Below are 15,072 nucleotides of genomic sequence, written 5' to 3'. Positions count from 1 at the left end.
GCAAAGCACGGAGCAGTAAGCAAGGCATCCGAACAGGAGCAAAGCAGAAACTAAGATCTTTATACAGCAACATTATACAGGGTGAAGAGCATAAGACAGTAACAGTGAAAAAAGCTGATAGCTTTAGCTGGCTAGTGATGCTAGCAGGATAAACGAGAAGCCAGAAGTGGATGCTCAAGAAATAAAACATTTTGAGTAGATTTGTTTCTAAAATGGTAAGAATGGTTTGTTCGTCCTCTATAAAAAAAGAAAATAGTAACGAATAGTAATGTATTTTATGAAAAAAATGGCAATTTCGAATCCACGGAACAGAGATCCAAACACAATCAAGAGGCAACCATAACAACAAGAATGACTTCACACGAGCATGTTCAGCAAGTAACCTTTTGTTCTGAAATGCGCAAATATTTCTAATGGAATGACAGCATTTTGCGTGTTAAATTATGCTAAGCATTGTTAAATTTGACCACACCTTTATTCTCATTTTCTCCGTCTGTTTTCAAATTTTTGGAAATCTTTCACAGCTTTGATGATGTCAGTTGTTTTCCTTTTGTAGAACCTCATAAAGTTTATGTAGATGAAGCAACAAACATATTTTGTGCATGGCTAAATTAATGTCTGTTCATATTTACATAGTTTTGATTTGGCATTGACAAATCAGTTGAATTTAATATTGTCCCTCCCCTTTTAGCTAAACCCACGACTCTGTTCAGCAGACAGACCAAGGTAATCGTGTGTGGCATACAGACACAGGCAGTTCAGGGCATGCTGGACTTTGATTACGTGTGTTCTCGTGATGAACCCTCTGTTGTCGCAATGGTCTACCCCTACACGTCAGTACGTTTAAAAATAACCTTAGGATTTGCCTGTAATTTTGAAAGCATGGTTTTATGATTTTTCATTTTTGTGTGTGCCAGTGGTGACCACAAGCAGAAATTTTACTGGGGTCATAAGGAGATCTTACTGTCTGTCTATAAGAACATGGCTGATGCTATGAAGAAACATCCAGATGTTGACGTACTCATTAACTTTGCCTCCCTTCGCTCAGCCTTCGACAGTACCATGGAAACACTTCAGTACCCTCAGGTAATATCCCATACTGACAGCGCAGTGTTTCCACTTGCTAGCTAAAATAGCAGTTGTTTTTTTAAATCACAGTAACATCAGTCCTGTGGAAAGTAATGAAACAAATCCTGAAAATCCAATTTAATTGACTGAACAATACATTCCGTACCCACTGTATGTATGTATGTATGTATGTATGTATGTGTGTGTGTGTGTGTGTGTGTGTGTGTGTATGTGTGTATATATATATATATATATATATATATATATATATATATATATATATATATATATATATATATATATATATATATATATATATATATACTTACCCGCCACTTTAATAGGTACACCTGTTCAACTGCTCTTTAACACAAATTTCAATCACATAAACTTAATTAATTTAGCCATGTAGAGATGGTCAAGATGATCTGCTGCAGTTTAAACCAAGCATCAGAATGAGGAAGAAAGGTGATGTAAGTAACTTCAAACGTGGCATGGTTGTTGGTGCCAGATGGGCTGGTCTGAGTATTTCAGAAACTGCTGATCTACTGGGAGAAATAAGAGAAAATATCCAGTGATGGCAGTTCTGTAGAATCAAATGCCTTGTTGATATCAGAGGAGAATGGCCAGACTGGTTTGAGCTGGTAGAAAGGCAACAGTAACTCAAATAACCACTAGTTACAACTTGCAAAGCACAACACATCCAACCTTGAGGCGGATGGGCTACAGCAGCAGAAGACCACACCGGGTGCCAATTCTGTCAGCAAATGAAAGGCAACTGAAGCCACAGTTTTCACAGGCTCACCAAAATTACCTCAGTTATCATTTACCATTTAAATTAGGTATATATAAATATAAGGTGCTATGAGTTGCTTTAAGAATGTTACCTTTTATGTAGCTGTTTTACATGTTATAATACATAGATGCATTAATGTCATTATATTGCCAAGCCATCCAATGTTTTCTCTAGAGTTTCATGTGATATTGGGTGTTTCATTTAAAATGTTTCGTCATCATCTACAATTTAGCTATTCGACTTTCATTCAGTAACATTTCATTCATGGCCCATTTACAAACTCTGAGCTACCGGATAAGAGTATGAAGTAAGGATTCCATGAAGATAATTGTTTTATTGAAATTTCAGGACAGAATTTGTAAATTTGTATTTGGTTATAGCAGGTGTAATGATCTCCCAGGACTTCACTTGCATGCACTTTAACACTTGGATATGCTGTTGTCTGTGGTGCTGTGGTGCTGGACTGACGCAGAAGGTGCTGAGTGTCCAACAGCCTTGTGGGTATGGAATATCCTGTCGCAATATCGCAGCGAAAATCCTTCATGATTGTAACAGTTTGAATAAGGTGTTCACATGTCTGTACTGCACTTCACTAATGTGACTGGAATAGGAATAGGAATTAGATTTTTGTTTACTGTGATTTTGACTTCAAAAATTGATTTTGTCAGAAAAATCTCTGTTTACATGGTTGACTCTTAATCAGAGTATTGTTTTAATCAAATTAAAATTGGAGCATTGCTGTTCATGTATATAAGACTCCCTAGTTTTTCACGATTTTTTCAATGACTGATTTTGTGGTGGTAATGCCCAGAAATTGCGGACAATTTAGGGATTACAAAAAAAGGTTTATATATACACGAGTAGCAGTGCGATATGGCTGTATATCGGCACTGGTGGGAGGTGTGCGTTGGCACGAGGCCGCATTAATGAATTAATGAAAATTTCATTAATTGGAAATGTAGTCAATTGCAATATTAAGAGTTTACAAATAGCGTCAGTATTGTTTTTTAAATCTTGAGTCAGCTTAGTTTTTTAGAAAATTGAATAAGAAACTTTATAATTAATAAAAACTGGATTGTCCTTAATGTATAAATTAATTCATTAAAATGTATGGTATGAAACCGGAGAAGCAGAGTAATTGTACATATTTTTGTTATTTAGATATTTTGCATAATAAGTAGATTTTTCAACTATAAAAACACATGCTTGAGAAACAATGAATGTTATAACAATGTATGCATGAAATTTTGTGTTTTTAAAAGTTTCATCTTTCATCATAGTTACAATTTCTTAATAGTTACGTATTCTTTTACTAAAAAGGCCCTATTGACTCAAATTTAAATAATTAAAAGTGTTAATTTATTTATTGCCTATGTGGACGGTAATGATTTATTGGAATGTTAAGCCATAATTATTAATAATTTGGCCTAATTAGTGTTAAGCCAAATAATAAAATTTACTTTTCAGACAAAGTAATTGGAAAAGTAATTGAAATATTTGAATGATTTTGAATTAGTTATTGAATGAGTTGATAATCAATAACTTGTTTGAAATAACTTCCCCAACACCCATATTAGGACTCCAATTAGTAATGACACAAAATGCATCCATTTTTAGTTCTTTTATGTATCTTATTGAACTTTTTTTTATTATTATAATTTTTATCTACCAGATTTAAAAAAATAACCAATATATATATATATATATATATATATATATATATATATATATATATATAAAAAAATTTTTGTTTGTTTATTAGATACGCACTATAGCCATCATAGCTGAAGGCATTCCTGAAGCTCTGACTCGCAAACTTATCAAAACAGCTGATGAAAAGGGCGTCACTATCATTGGACCTGCTACTGTGAGTATTTCAAAATCTTTGATATTTATCTTTCTTTTAATCAATTCTTTGTAGCTGAAAATTAAGTTTAACACAAATCTTCATTTCACATTTAAACCCAAAATTAGAAAGTAAAATAAGAGAGCTGCAATGTCTATAACATATTGTTACGTGACCCGGCCTTGTCAATTGTACAGTTTTTACCAAATTCTTTTTACAGTTTACCAATTACTTTCTTTCTCTTATGTTTTAGGTTGGTGGTATAAAGCCAGGCTGCTTTAAGATTGGGAACACAGGTGGAATGCTTGACAATATTCTGGCATCAAAGTTGTACAGGCCAGGCAGTGTGGCATATGTGTCCAGTTCAGGAGGGATGTCCAATGAACTCAACAACATCATCTCACACACTACAGATGGGGTTTATGAGGGAGTTGCTATTGGAGGGGACAGGTAATAAACAGGACATGTCTTAATCTCATGACATAAAAGACGAATAAACATAACAACCAAAACAGCTTATAAAATAACTACCTTGAGAAAAGATTTTATGATATACAATTTTGGCAATCAAGCTTTGCGGCTTACTTTACATTTTTACAGTGTTTTGTTCTTCATATAAAACAATTGAAGTTATTTAAATCAAACCTTCTGTAATTTGTCACACTTTACAATACGTTTCCATTAGGTAATGTCATTTAATGTATTTACTGACATGAACTAAGAATAAACAATATAAAACATTTAATTACACTAAAAACTAAAATATTTATTAATACAGTGGTCCCCAACCCCTAGGCCATGGACTGGTAGCGGTCCGTACAAGAAATCATTAATTATTTTCATTTTATTTATTATCTGAGTCTGAACAATCTTTTTTTTTTGAAAATCTTTTATTTTGAATGACTGTATTCTCTTGCTTACATCTCGGTTACCTGAGCACCCAAATTTAATCCACAAGCTGCAAAATGAGTAAGAAACAGACGTCTTTGGAAAGCTTCTTTGCTATGGGGAAAAGGCCCAGTGAAGGACCTGCAAGCTGCCAGGGAATGGATCCACAATCAATTTGTCAACAAATCAGGTCAATATACCATATCTGTGCAAGAAGATCAACTGCTGGAGAATGACGGCGGCCTTTAAGTGGCCGTTTGCATATGGTGTCTTTTCTAGTTCATGCAAGTTTGTTATTTCCAATGGAGGTGTGCGCTCTTGTCTTCTAGACGCACCCGGTTGAATGAATGCCAAATGTGCACCGCGAGTAACGTAAAAAGAACTGACCAATCAGCTTTAGCTTGTATGGATTATTCACATTTCGGTAGACTAATTATCCCCCTTATCTCACCCAAACACTGGAGTGCTTTGTAATTTTCTCCATGAGTAAAACTTGTATCAGAGTGACTGCAATGTTTTGTCAACTTGTCATGCTCTAATAAAACGGTTGATGGTCGCCTAGCAATCTACGACCAACCGCCCCCCAGTGTGTGGTAAAATTGTCCAGCGTTGACCAGTCTGCAGTGATAAAAAGGTTGGGGACCACTGGTCTAATAAACTAATTAAAACCAGCTAATACACTGTTAACAATTACTAATTTAACAAATATAAATAAACTCTGTAATAAATGCTCTGCTTATTGTTCGTTCATTTTAGTAAATAGATTAATATCTATCTATCTATCTATCTATCTGTCTGTCCGTCCGTCCGTCCGTCCGTCCGTCCGTCCGTCCGTCCGTCCCTCCCTCCCTCCCTCCCTCCCTCCCTCCGTCCGTCCGTCCGTCCGTCCGTCTGTCTGTCTGTCTATCTATCTGTAATATCATGTAGTTTTGTTTTTGATTGTCAGCATGATGTAGGCCTGTAGTTTAATAATATTTATACAAAATATTTATAATGATACCTTTACAGAATTAAACTAGTGTGCAACTTAAGCAAAACTGATTGGTAATTATGTTAACTGGGCAGGTTAGGGTAATTAGGCAAGTCATTGTATAATGATGGTTTGTTCTGTAAACTATCCAAAAAAAAAGAAAAAAAAAACGTTAGCCCAAAGGGGCTAATTATTTCGTCCTTAAAATGTTTTAAAAAATTTAAAAACTGCTTTTATTCTAGGCCAAATACAAAAAATAAGACTTCCTCCAGAAGAAAAAAAAATATTATCAGACGTACTGGGAAAATTCCCTTGCTCTGTTTAACATCATTTGGGAAATATTTAAAAAAGGAAAAAAAAAAAAACATCGAAGGGACTAATAATTCTGACTTCAACTACAGTATATATATAAATCTAGATTTAAGAGGTTGTGTATATATATATGTATATATATATATATATATATATATATATATATATATATATATATATATATATATATATATATATATATATATATATATATATATATATATATGTATGTATGTATGTATGTATGTATATATATATATATATATATATATATATATATATATATATATGTATGTATGTATGTATGTATGTATGTATGTATGTATATATATATATATATATATATATATATATATATATATATATATATATATATATATATATATATATATATATATATATATATATATATATATATATATGCACAACCTCGTAAATCTAGATTTAGAAAAAACTATTTATTAGTTATTTGAACACATAAAGCAATCAGCAACTAAGTGTGCAACTTTTGTCAACAGATTTCCTGGTTCCACATTCATGGACCATGTGCTTAGGTATCAGGACACTCCAGGCATCAAGATGATTGTTGTGCTGGGAGAGGTGAGATATAAAGTAATATGCATATTTTAAGAACGTGTTTAAAGCCCAACAAGGTGTCATGACCATTGGTATACTTAAATATATGAAATATCTTTATAGATTATCAAAATGTATTATTTATTTTATTGCTGCAATACAATGAACTAGCCATCACATTCTTTTTATCGTTTTACATTGTTGTAAATAGCAGGGTGAAGGGTTTGAACTTACCACCTGTAGTTTATTGTTAGAAAGCAACCCTGCCCCTTATAAGTGTAAATTAATATAAGCTGTTTCAGTTCAAACACCTACATTACTAGAATGATGAAGATCCAGTGTGGACATTTCGGCAAAATAATGATATAAAACACAACCAATGAAACTCTCAACTGGTTCCAGAGAAGAAAAAAAATATGTTGACGAGGATACCACAAAGTAAAGCTGGGCAAATTAACACGCTATTATTGCATTAACTAATTGATGCTGACAATTACTTGATTGTGCAATAATGCAGCTGTTTATTTGTTTTTATATATTTTCTATCTCCATTGTTCACTAGTGATGGGAAGTTCAAATAATTTTACTGACTCGGATCTTTGAGTCTCGTTCATCAAGATGAACGAATCTTTTTTTCGAGTCATTTCGTTCATTTAGTTCAATTTGCCAAAATATTATAAAAATGTTACGAATTGCTTCCAAACACATCTACAACAAGCCTAAAATGTTGAATGCATGACAAATGAGTCATAGAATATAAGAAGAAGAAAATAATAGTTCAAGTTTACCTGCTCTTTGTCTATGAAGGCATTTTTGTCTCTTTGCTCAGCTCACCTCTTCATGTCTTCAAATGTCAGGGGTTCATTCACGTTACACTGACAGTCACATATAATCTTAATCAATGCACAGCCTAAGCTGATAGGAGCCATGATCATTCGTTCATCACGTGACAGAATGACTCAAACCCGAGGATTTGAGAGATGAACGGTTAAATTCTTTTTCCGGCTCTAAACACATATGATTGGCCCGTGAGGAACGAGTGACTCAGACCCGATAGAGGACTCGAGAGATGAACTATTCAATTCTTTTTCCGGCTCTAAACGCGTATGATTGGCTTGTGATGAACAAGTGACTCAGACCCGATAGAGGACTCGAGCTCTCCAGCTCTAAGTGCATATGATTGGCTTCTGCCAATGTGATGAAGACTTGAAATTAATGATACTACCTGCTCTCACATGAGCAGCACGGTACAAAAATATATATAAAAGTAGCAAACTCTTAAACTGCCATTTTCTTCTTAAAACTCTTCCAAACGGGGAAGTTGACAAAATCAAAGCTGTAAGTTACTAGTGCAAAGCAAAGTTTTCATTTCACCAAAGTACTGAAAGTCTAAATTATCAGCTGAATACTGTACACACCGTTGACGCCAGAAAATCACACACCCAAACAAACACTGAAGGAGGTCATGTTAAGCTTTGGCATACTACTTTGCAGAGTTAATTTACATATTCAGATGATAAAGAACCAGGGGCCTCATGTATCAACGATGCGTACGCACAAAAACTTTGCGTACGCCAGATTTCACGCTCAGAATCGCTCACGTTTGGATTTACTAACAATGAACTGAACGTGGGAATGTGCGCAGCCCCACGCCAGCTTTCTGGCTGGCGTACGCACATTTTTTGTGCGTGTCTGTTTTATTTCCATTGGCGACTCCTAGAGGCAGTTGTGTTAAATTCCTCTCTACAAAGTGTCTGAGCCTTGCAATGGCAGCTGTATGAGACGGGTTCATCTAGCAGTTATATAAGGTTTCCATACCATACAGTTGACCAGCTAAACATTAAAGCACAATTTGCAGCAGTCGCCTGTTTTCCCAATGTAATCTGAGCGATCTACTGCACGCTCATTGCTATAAAGACACTATCTGAAGATGAATTTGCATGCGTGAATCAGAAACATTTCCATTCAAAAAATGTGCAAATAAAATATTATTCACAAACTTAATAATGATTCCTACTTGTCTTTCTCGTGATAAATAGTAGGCAAAACCTGATATGTAGCGGGGGAAAAAGAAGAAAGAGTTCATCAGACGCTGGATTCGAGCCGAGTTCATGCTCAAACGTGTCAAAACATGTTGACATACGTCTTACGAGTGCGCCACTGAGACTGTTAGGGATACTGTAACATTTTACACCTATAAAGCACACTATTTCTTTCTAATTCACTCAGTGCAATGTTCAGACCCAACTGTGTTAACCGCATCAGCTAAACTCTCCCACTCAATTTTTTTCTGTTGTTGTTAATTCCAGAGAACAAACTTGCAAATAACACCGCTTTTCTCCGATCTACCTCCGAAAGGAGCACCTCCAGTTCACATTCTGTTCAAAGTTTCTCTTTTTGTTTACTTTTGTCATTGCTTTTTTGTTGGGTTTTGCCAAAGTAGAGTCATTTGCATATTCATACGGGGGAGGAGGCAGGGAGGGGTTTTGTGCTCGTGCATGTTGCGCTCAGTTTCACGTTCATTCGGATGTACAAAAGAATATGCGTGAGATTCGGCGTACGCAGTGTTTCATACATCTGAATTTTTTCTGCGTACGCACATTTACAGCTTTGTGCGTACGCAATGTTTTAGTAAGATTTCCACGCAAGTCTTCGGACATGAGGCCCCAGGTGTGTTTTGGCAACTGGGTTGGTGGAGAGTGTAGTGATCAGCGGTCAAATCAGGAATTTGTGGAAATTCATTCATTCATTCATTTTCTTGTCGGCTTAGTTCCTTTTTTAATACGGGGTCGCCACAGTGGAATGAATCGCCAACTTCTCCAGCACATTTTTATGCAGCGGATGCCCTTCCAGCTGCAACCCATCTCTGGGAAACATCCACACACACATTCACACACACACACTCATACACTATGGACAATTTAGCCTACCCAATTCACCTGACCGCATGTCTTTGGACACCCAGAGGAAACCCACACGAATGCACTGAGTACATGCAAACTCTACACAGAAATGCCGACTGAGCCAAGGCTCGAACCAGCGACCTTATTGCTGTGAAATGACAGCACTACCTACTGCGTCACTGCTCCGCCTGCGGAAATTCAGTTGTGCAAATCAATTTCCAATTTGAACAAATGCTGCAGAATTAACAATTAAATCTGGCTTTTTGTTTAGACATATCAGTAAGAGTGGCAATGGAGATGGTAAAGAAGATCCATCTGTCTTTTTTTCTTCTAAAGGACAAAGGTGTTAAGAGGCCAGAACTTGCAAAACGGCTAACCTATTAAACATTCATTTAAATCCAAATAACCTTAGACACAAAGAAACACATGGATTACTATAATTCCATCTAACAAAGTGGACTCAAAATGGAATATTTCACTTTTTATATATTTTGATTCAAATATACATGTATATAATTACTATGCACTGTTTAAGATACTCCACTGTATGAAAATTTGCTTAATAATGTTTATGTATGAATGCTTTGGTAAAGATCAACATTACATTTTGATGTGTAGACTTTAGCTGTTTCTCAATATGAGTTCTTCAGCGATCTTGCGTCCTTGCGTTCTTGTGTAACGTCATCATCAGCTGCCAAAGTTCAGTTCCAATACTCAAGACCGCAAGAACGAAGGACGTGTGAAACTTCCGGGATGTGTTCTTGATATCGAGGACACACCGATGCAGACTTGAGCACCGAACTTGCTCTAGAAGTCCCAGAAGTCATTGCGACTGGAGGTGGGAAGCGCTGCGTTTTATTTACATTTATTATTAAAGTTCAGAGATATTATTATTTACCTCAGGAGATTCCCTAAATGAAACGGTGAATATAAACATTACGCGATCTCTGTCCTCACGGTCTCCCAAGTTCATTCTTCCGAGGACACCTGGCAAGACCGGTCTCCAGAAGAGCGCAAGTCCGTTCTCTGCGTTCTTGAAATTGAGAAACAGCTTTTGTTTATTCAGCACTATGCCTTGGGTAAACTAGAAGCGGTTTGGAAAGTGAATTATGCATAGGACAATATTAAAGACTTTTAAATATAAAAATAGTTTTACTAGGCTATAACTATGCAAATGCTGTTCGCACTATGGAGGCCAACATCCAATGACCACCTCACAGGATCATCCAATCACAATGCTAGATTTGAAAGGTGCCATCTTTTCAATCCCGCCTTTCCGAGAAAGGATAAAACATTAGCTGTGTCACATTTCAGAGGCTGCATCTTCCAAAGGATGCATTTTAAGTGCGCTGCATCCTCACAGAGCGATGAAGTTTCATTTAAAATAAAAAAATAAAAATCAAAGGCTCCTTCAAATGCAGCCTCCAAATGCATCCTTCGTTTCTCAGGTGATGAAGGACACAACCGGTGGATCCTTCGTGGCCTCGCACGTCCCAAGATTTATTGCTCGCTGATAACGGCAGGACTTTTTAAAAGCAAACTCCAGTTTAAATGTATGAATTATATTTATTTTACTTGGTTATCTAAACACATGTTAAAAAAACAAAAAGAATATGACATGTCTTACGAAGAGGGATTTTATAAACAGTTTACATTTTTATGTGTACATGCATGGATCAAAGGAATTATATTTTCAGCTTCTGTAAACATTGCCTTCCCTTTAAATCTCTAAAAGGGCCGTGAAACCCCCTATTTCAGCAGGATGTTTTCACACCTGTAGTTTGGAAAAAGTCAGGAAAGTGGGTGTGTCTAGCTCTGTTTGGGTGGGAGTGTCGGGGGTGGGAAAATGGGCAGGGTTTGAATAAAAAGGGGAGTTGCTATTTGAGCACGCGCTGAGGACAGAGGAAAAACAAACACACGCAGGGGAGAAATGCTGCGAAAATTCAACATGACGGTCGGCAAAAGTTTGCTTACAGTGTTCACGTGTTTACACCATAGACTGTAAAATATATGGACGTAGTATCCGTGACGTCACCCATAGGTTTCTGAAGAGCGCAAAAGAAGCCACAAGTAGGCGCGGCCAATCATCTTTTCTTCGTCATTTTGTTCGCGCGTCATCGCACTCACGTCGGGATACCAAACAAGGGCAAAGAGGCAGAGAGTGAGCGGAGCTACAAACACCTGCTGGCCTTTTGCTTGAACCTGGTTCAGACACACTTTACTTTGGGAGAATGCTTAAGGCTTTATTACTTGTGACTCGTTTGTGTTCTGACCACATGTGCTTGGTTGTACACTATATCAATAAAGTGTTTAGACTTTTAAAAATACTGTAGTAATACATTGAGCCACTAAGTATTGTTCTTATGACATTTTTCAACTTGAGGAAAACGCGAATTACTTCCAAACCTGTCGCATTCCCAGCTGAACAGATGCACTTTACTCTCTGGGACTGATGTTTATAAAGTTTTTAATCTTCAAAATAAATCATCGTAAGAGCTTTTGCCCTTCATCAGCCAGGAGCTAAAAGTCAGAAAAACCCTTTTGACAGCCTTAACATTTTAGTTTTTAGAGCACTCCTGAGTCATTTCCTTTTGTAGCACTAAACACTTCACCCTTAACTTCTTCAATTTGCACACTACGGCCTGTTTTAAGACAACAGCACCCTCTACTGGACAGAGGTAGAAGTGTCCGTGATTGAACAATTTAAAGGTCATCTACACTCCCACCAAATCATGGGAGATTTGTATGACTTAAGGAGTATAAATTGCAAATGATTTCAAAATAGAAATGACCTTTAACTCAAACTAATAATGCATGTATATACTATAGCAAAATGCAAAAAGGATACAGTTTGTTACTCCTATTGGTAGCTAGATAGCCTCTAGCAACAGGATCAGCTTCTGGACAGGACGTTCTATAACAGACATCTTGCTGAGACGACGACCATCCTTTCCTAGATTCCGGTCACCAAGACAGATCTTGACTCTTCTCACAAGGTTATCTTTATCTGCAGTAGTCTCCATAACTCTGGCAAGCCGCCACTCATTTCTGGGCAAGTCATCTGCCTTTTCCATAACAATATCTCCTACTTAAAGATTTCTCCTTGCTGTTTGCCAGCACTGCCTGGTAACTATACTGGATATATACTCCCTTCGCCAGCGACTTCAAAACTGCTCTGCAAGATATTTAACATGATGTCATCTTTTCCTTGCATAGATGTCTTCTCGAATGAATCTACCTGGAGGTGGTAACGCTGGAACAGACTTCATAGTAAGCAAGTTGTTAGGTGTAAGAGGCGCAAGACTATGGCAAGTAAGAACATTGGCCATAGCCACTGTTGCAGGTATCAGAGAAGTGTTGAAGTTCTCTTTTGATGACCTTTCCAAAGCTTGCAGGCACATAGCAGAGAGGTATATTAAACTTCTCTAAGTTCGCCAGATCATCTTTCCAATGCTCCCACCTTGGCTGCAATTCCTGAAGAAGAAGCTCACACCAGCCTGTTCCATTTCTGCCCATTTCCTGCAGCACCAATTTTCCTCTGAGCAAGAAAGGAGCAATCAGGCCTAGTGGATCATACTGTGATGCGACTGTAGATAGTATACCCCGGCGTGTTGCCGGCTGGTCCTTGAGGTCAACAGAAAATCTGAGTTTGTCAAAATCAATGTGCCAGTGGATCCCTAAAGCTTTTTCTAAGGGTGTATCTTCGAAGTTGAGGTTAAGGGCCTTAACTTCAGTGGATCGTTCAGAAATTGGAATGCTATCCAGGACAACTCTATCATTTGTGATAAATTTGTGCAGTCTAAGACCACCTAAGGCACACAGTTGTCGGGCTTCTGTTGCTTTTTGGATAGCTTCTTCTGTGCTGGCTACACTGGTAACACCATCATCAACATAGAAGTCTGTTGTGATGAATTTTGAGCCAAGAGGATACGTTTGTTCATTCTCCTTAGCAAGATGCTTTAGGCCATAGTTGGCACATCCCACCTGGAGGACTGAGGTTGCACCGAAAAGATGGACCTTCATATGGTATTCTTGTGGGTATGAACCTAGTTCTCTCTTTTTCCACCATAAAAAGCGGAGGTAGTTTCGGTCTGCTTCGTCCACATGAAATTGATATAACATCATCTTAACATCACACATCAGGGCAATGGGATGTTGTCTGAACCTTACAAGAATACCAATCAGATTATTAGTTAAATCTGGGCCTTGGAGCAGATGGTCATTGAGGCTGGTACCCTGGTACTTAGCGAAGCATTCAAACACAACACAAAGCTTGTCAGGCTTTTAAGAGTGATAAACCCCATGATGAGGGATGTACCACTTCTCCCCATCCTTTCCTTCATCATGAACTTCTTCTGCATCACCTCTCTCAATGACCTTTTCCATAAACTTTTCATAATGTTCCTTATACCTTTCATCTCTTAGGAGTTTCCTTTTGAGATGATTGATCCTTATGGTGGCAAGTTGCTTATTGATAGGCAAGTGAGGTCTTTCTTTGAATGGGAGAGGCATCTCATAATGGCCATGGATGTTTTTCCTTATGCCTTGCTGCAGTTTAGTCAAAAAGACGATGTCATCCTGCGACACCGTTTTACTGTCTTCGCCAGCATCTTTAAAGTCAGACTCCAATACTTTAATTACATCTGCTGGGGTCACTGGTGGAAGCTCTTTAGTGCTGACTCGATGACAGATTTGTGCTTGAAAGCTTTGTGATTCAGGGTGTGAAGATGGGCATCCAACAATGCTCCATCCTAGGTCTGTACTGACTGCATAAGGTTCATTATCTGCTCCTAAAATCACCTGTTTTGGTGCCAAAGCCTTTGGACAGCTGTAACCTATAAGGAGGCCAACTTCACTGCATGCCATGCCATATGATAATTGTAGGAAACAAGTCCAAAAGGCAGTTGACTGTGTAAAGCCACATAACACAGAAATACGATAAATATGCAAAGATCAGTGGCTAATCTGCAGGATTCAGCTGAGGTGACGTGACGGTGATCAAAGAGACCTAGCTGTCAATCAAGTGGCCACTCCCTTAATTATGCAAACTTAATATAACTTAATATAAAGGAAACGGATGAGTTATAAAAAAAAGATCACCCCCCTCACAGTTGTCATGAAGGGCAATATTAGCTGTATTAACCAAAATCTTTTTTTGTACCAGGCTGTTAACACCTTTTTTTCTGCTGTAACTGCTGTTTTCTGTACTGAATTGCAGTTTTAGTTACTTCCGTATTGGCTTCCTGAGGGAGAGAGGGAGGTTGCCGCTTGGTTTACACACAGAGAGCTGCATTTACAGCGGATCTTTCAATATTGTAGAGATATCAACGTACTGTAAACTTAGTAACTTAGAAATCATTTTGACTAAGGTCTGTCTTTAAACACTAAAAGAGTACTGCTGACCATATGAACTATAAGAAAGCTAGCATGAATATTAATGAAGTTGCAGCGCATACATAATGGAGCGCGCTGATTGGTTTGAACCAAGCCATACTCATGAATGAATGCAACACACTCAGAGACGTAATACTGGACACTCTGTTACAGACATCCAGTCTACACGCTGGAATACATGCTAACATCTCATGGCCATGACGCAGCTTCAAAAATTAATTTCAAACCGGAAGAACGAATTTGCTTAAAATAATGCAAAACAACCAATTTTCATTTTTTAGTGAAATATATATATGTATCCTAATAGTGTTTTTAGCAG

General features: G+C 37.3%; 1 protein-coding gene and 1 long non-coding RNA gene across 9 annotated transcripts in view; one reads left to right on the top strand and one right to left on the bottom strand.

The window, feature by feature from the left end:
* aclyb (ATP citrate lyase b) overlaps nt 1–15,072 on the top strand; it is a 111,177-nt gene that overhangs the window by 57,252 nt on the left and 38,853 nt on the right. For 6 of the 8 annotated variants that reach the window (XM_087275975.1, XM_087275974.1, XM_087275973.1 and 3 more), the window contains 5 exons: nt 692–833; nt 918–1,086; nt 3,627–3,731; nt 3,964–4,160; nt 6,399–6,480. In XM_087275975.1, the coding sequence (XP_087132101.1) occupies nt 692–833; nt 918–1,086; nt 3,627–3,731; nt 3,964–4,160; nt 6,399–6,480 (695 nt within the window). The remainder of the gene's footprint in view (nt 1–691; nt 834–917; nt 1,087–3,626; nt 3,732–3,963; nt 4,161–6,398; nt 6,481–15,072) is intronic. The other 2 variants (XM_087275977.1, XM_087275976.1) reach the window with 1 other exon arrangement.
* On the bottom strand, nt 7,413–14,420 carry LOC147841332 (uncharacterized). Its single transcript, XR_015503976.1, has 3 exons — nt 10,935–14,420; nt 8,664–10,708; nt 7,413–8,616 (listed from the first exon to the last, which is right to left on the bottom strand). It is a non-coding gene; the product is annotated as an uncharacterized LOC147841332 (long non-coding RNA).

This window comes from Danio rerio, chromosome 12 (assembly GCF_052040795.2).
Source record: "Danio rerio strain M-AB ecotype USA chromosome 12, GRCz13ab, whole genome shotgun sequence".
Taxonomy (NCBI): domain Eukaryota; kingdom Metazoa; phylum Chordata; class Actinopteri; order Cypriniformes; family Danionidae; genus Danio; species Danio rerio.
This window is presented reverse-complemented; position numbering and strand designations above follow the sequence as displayed.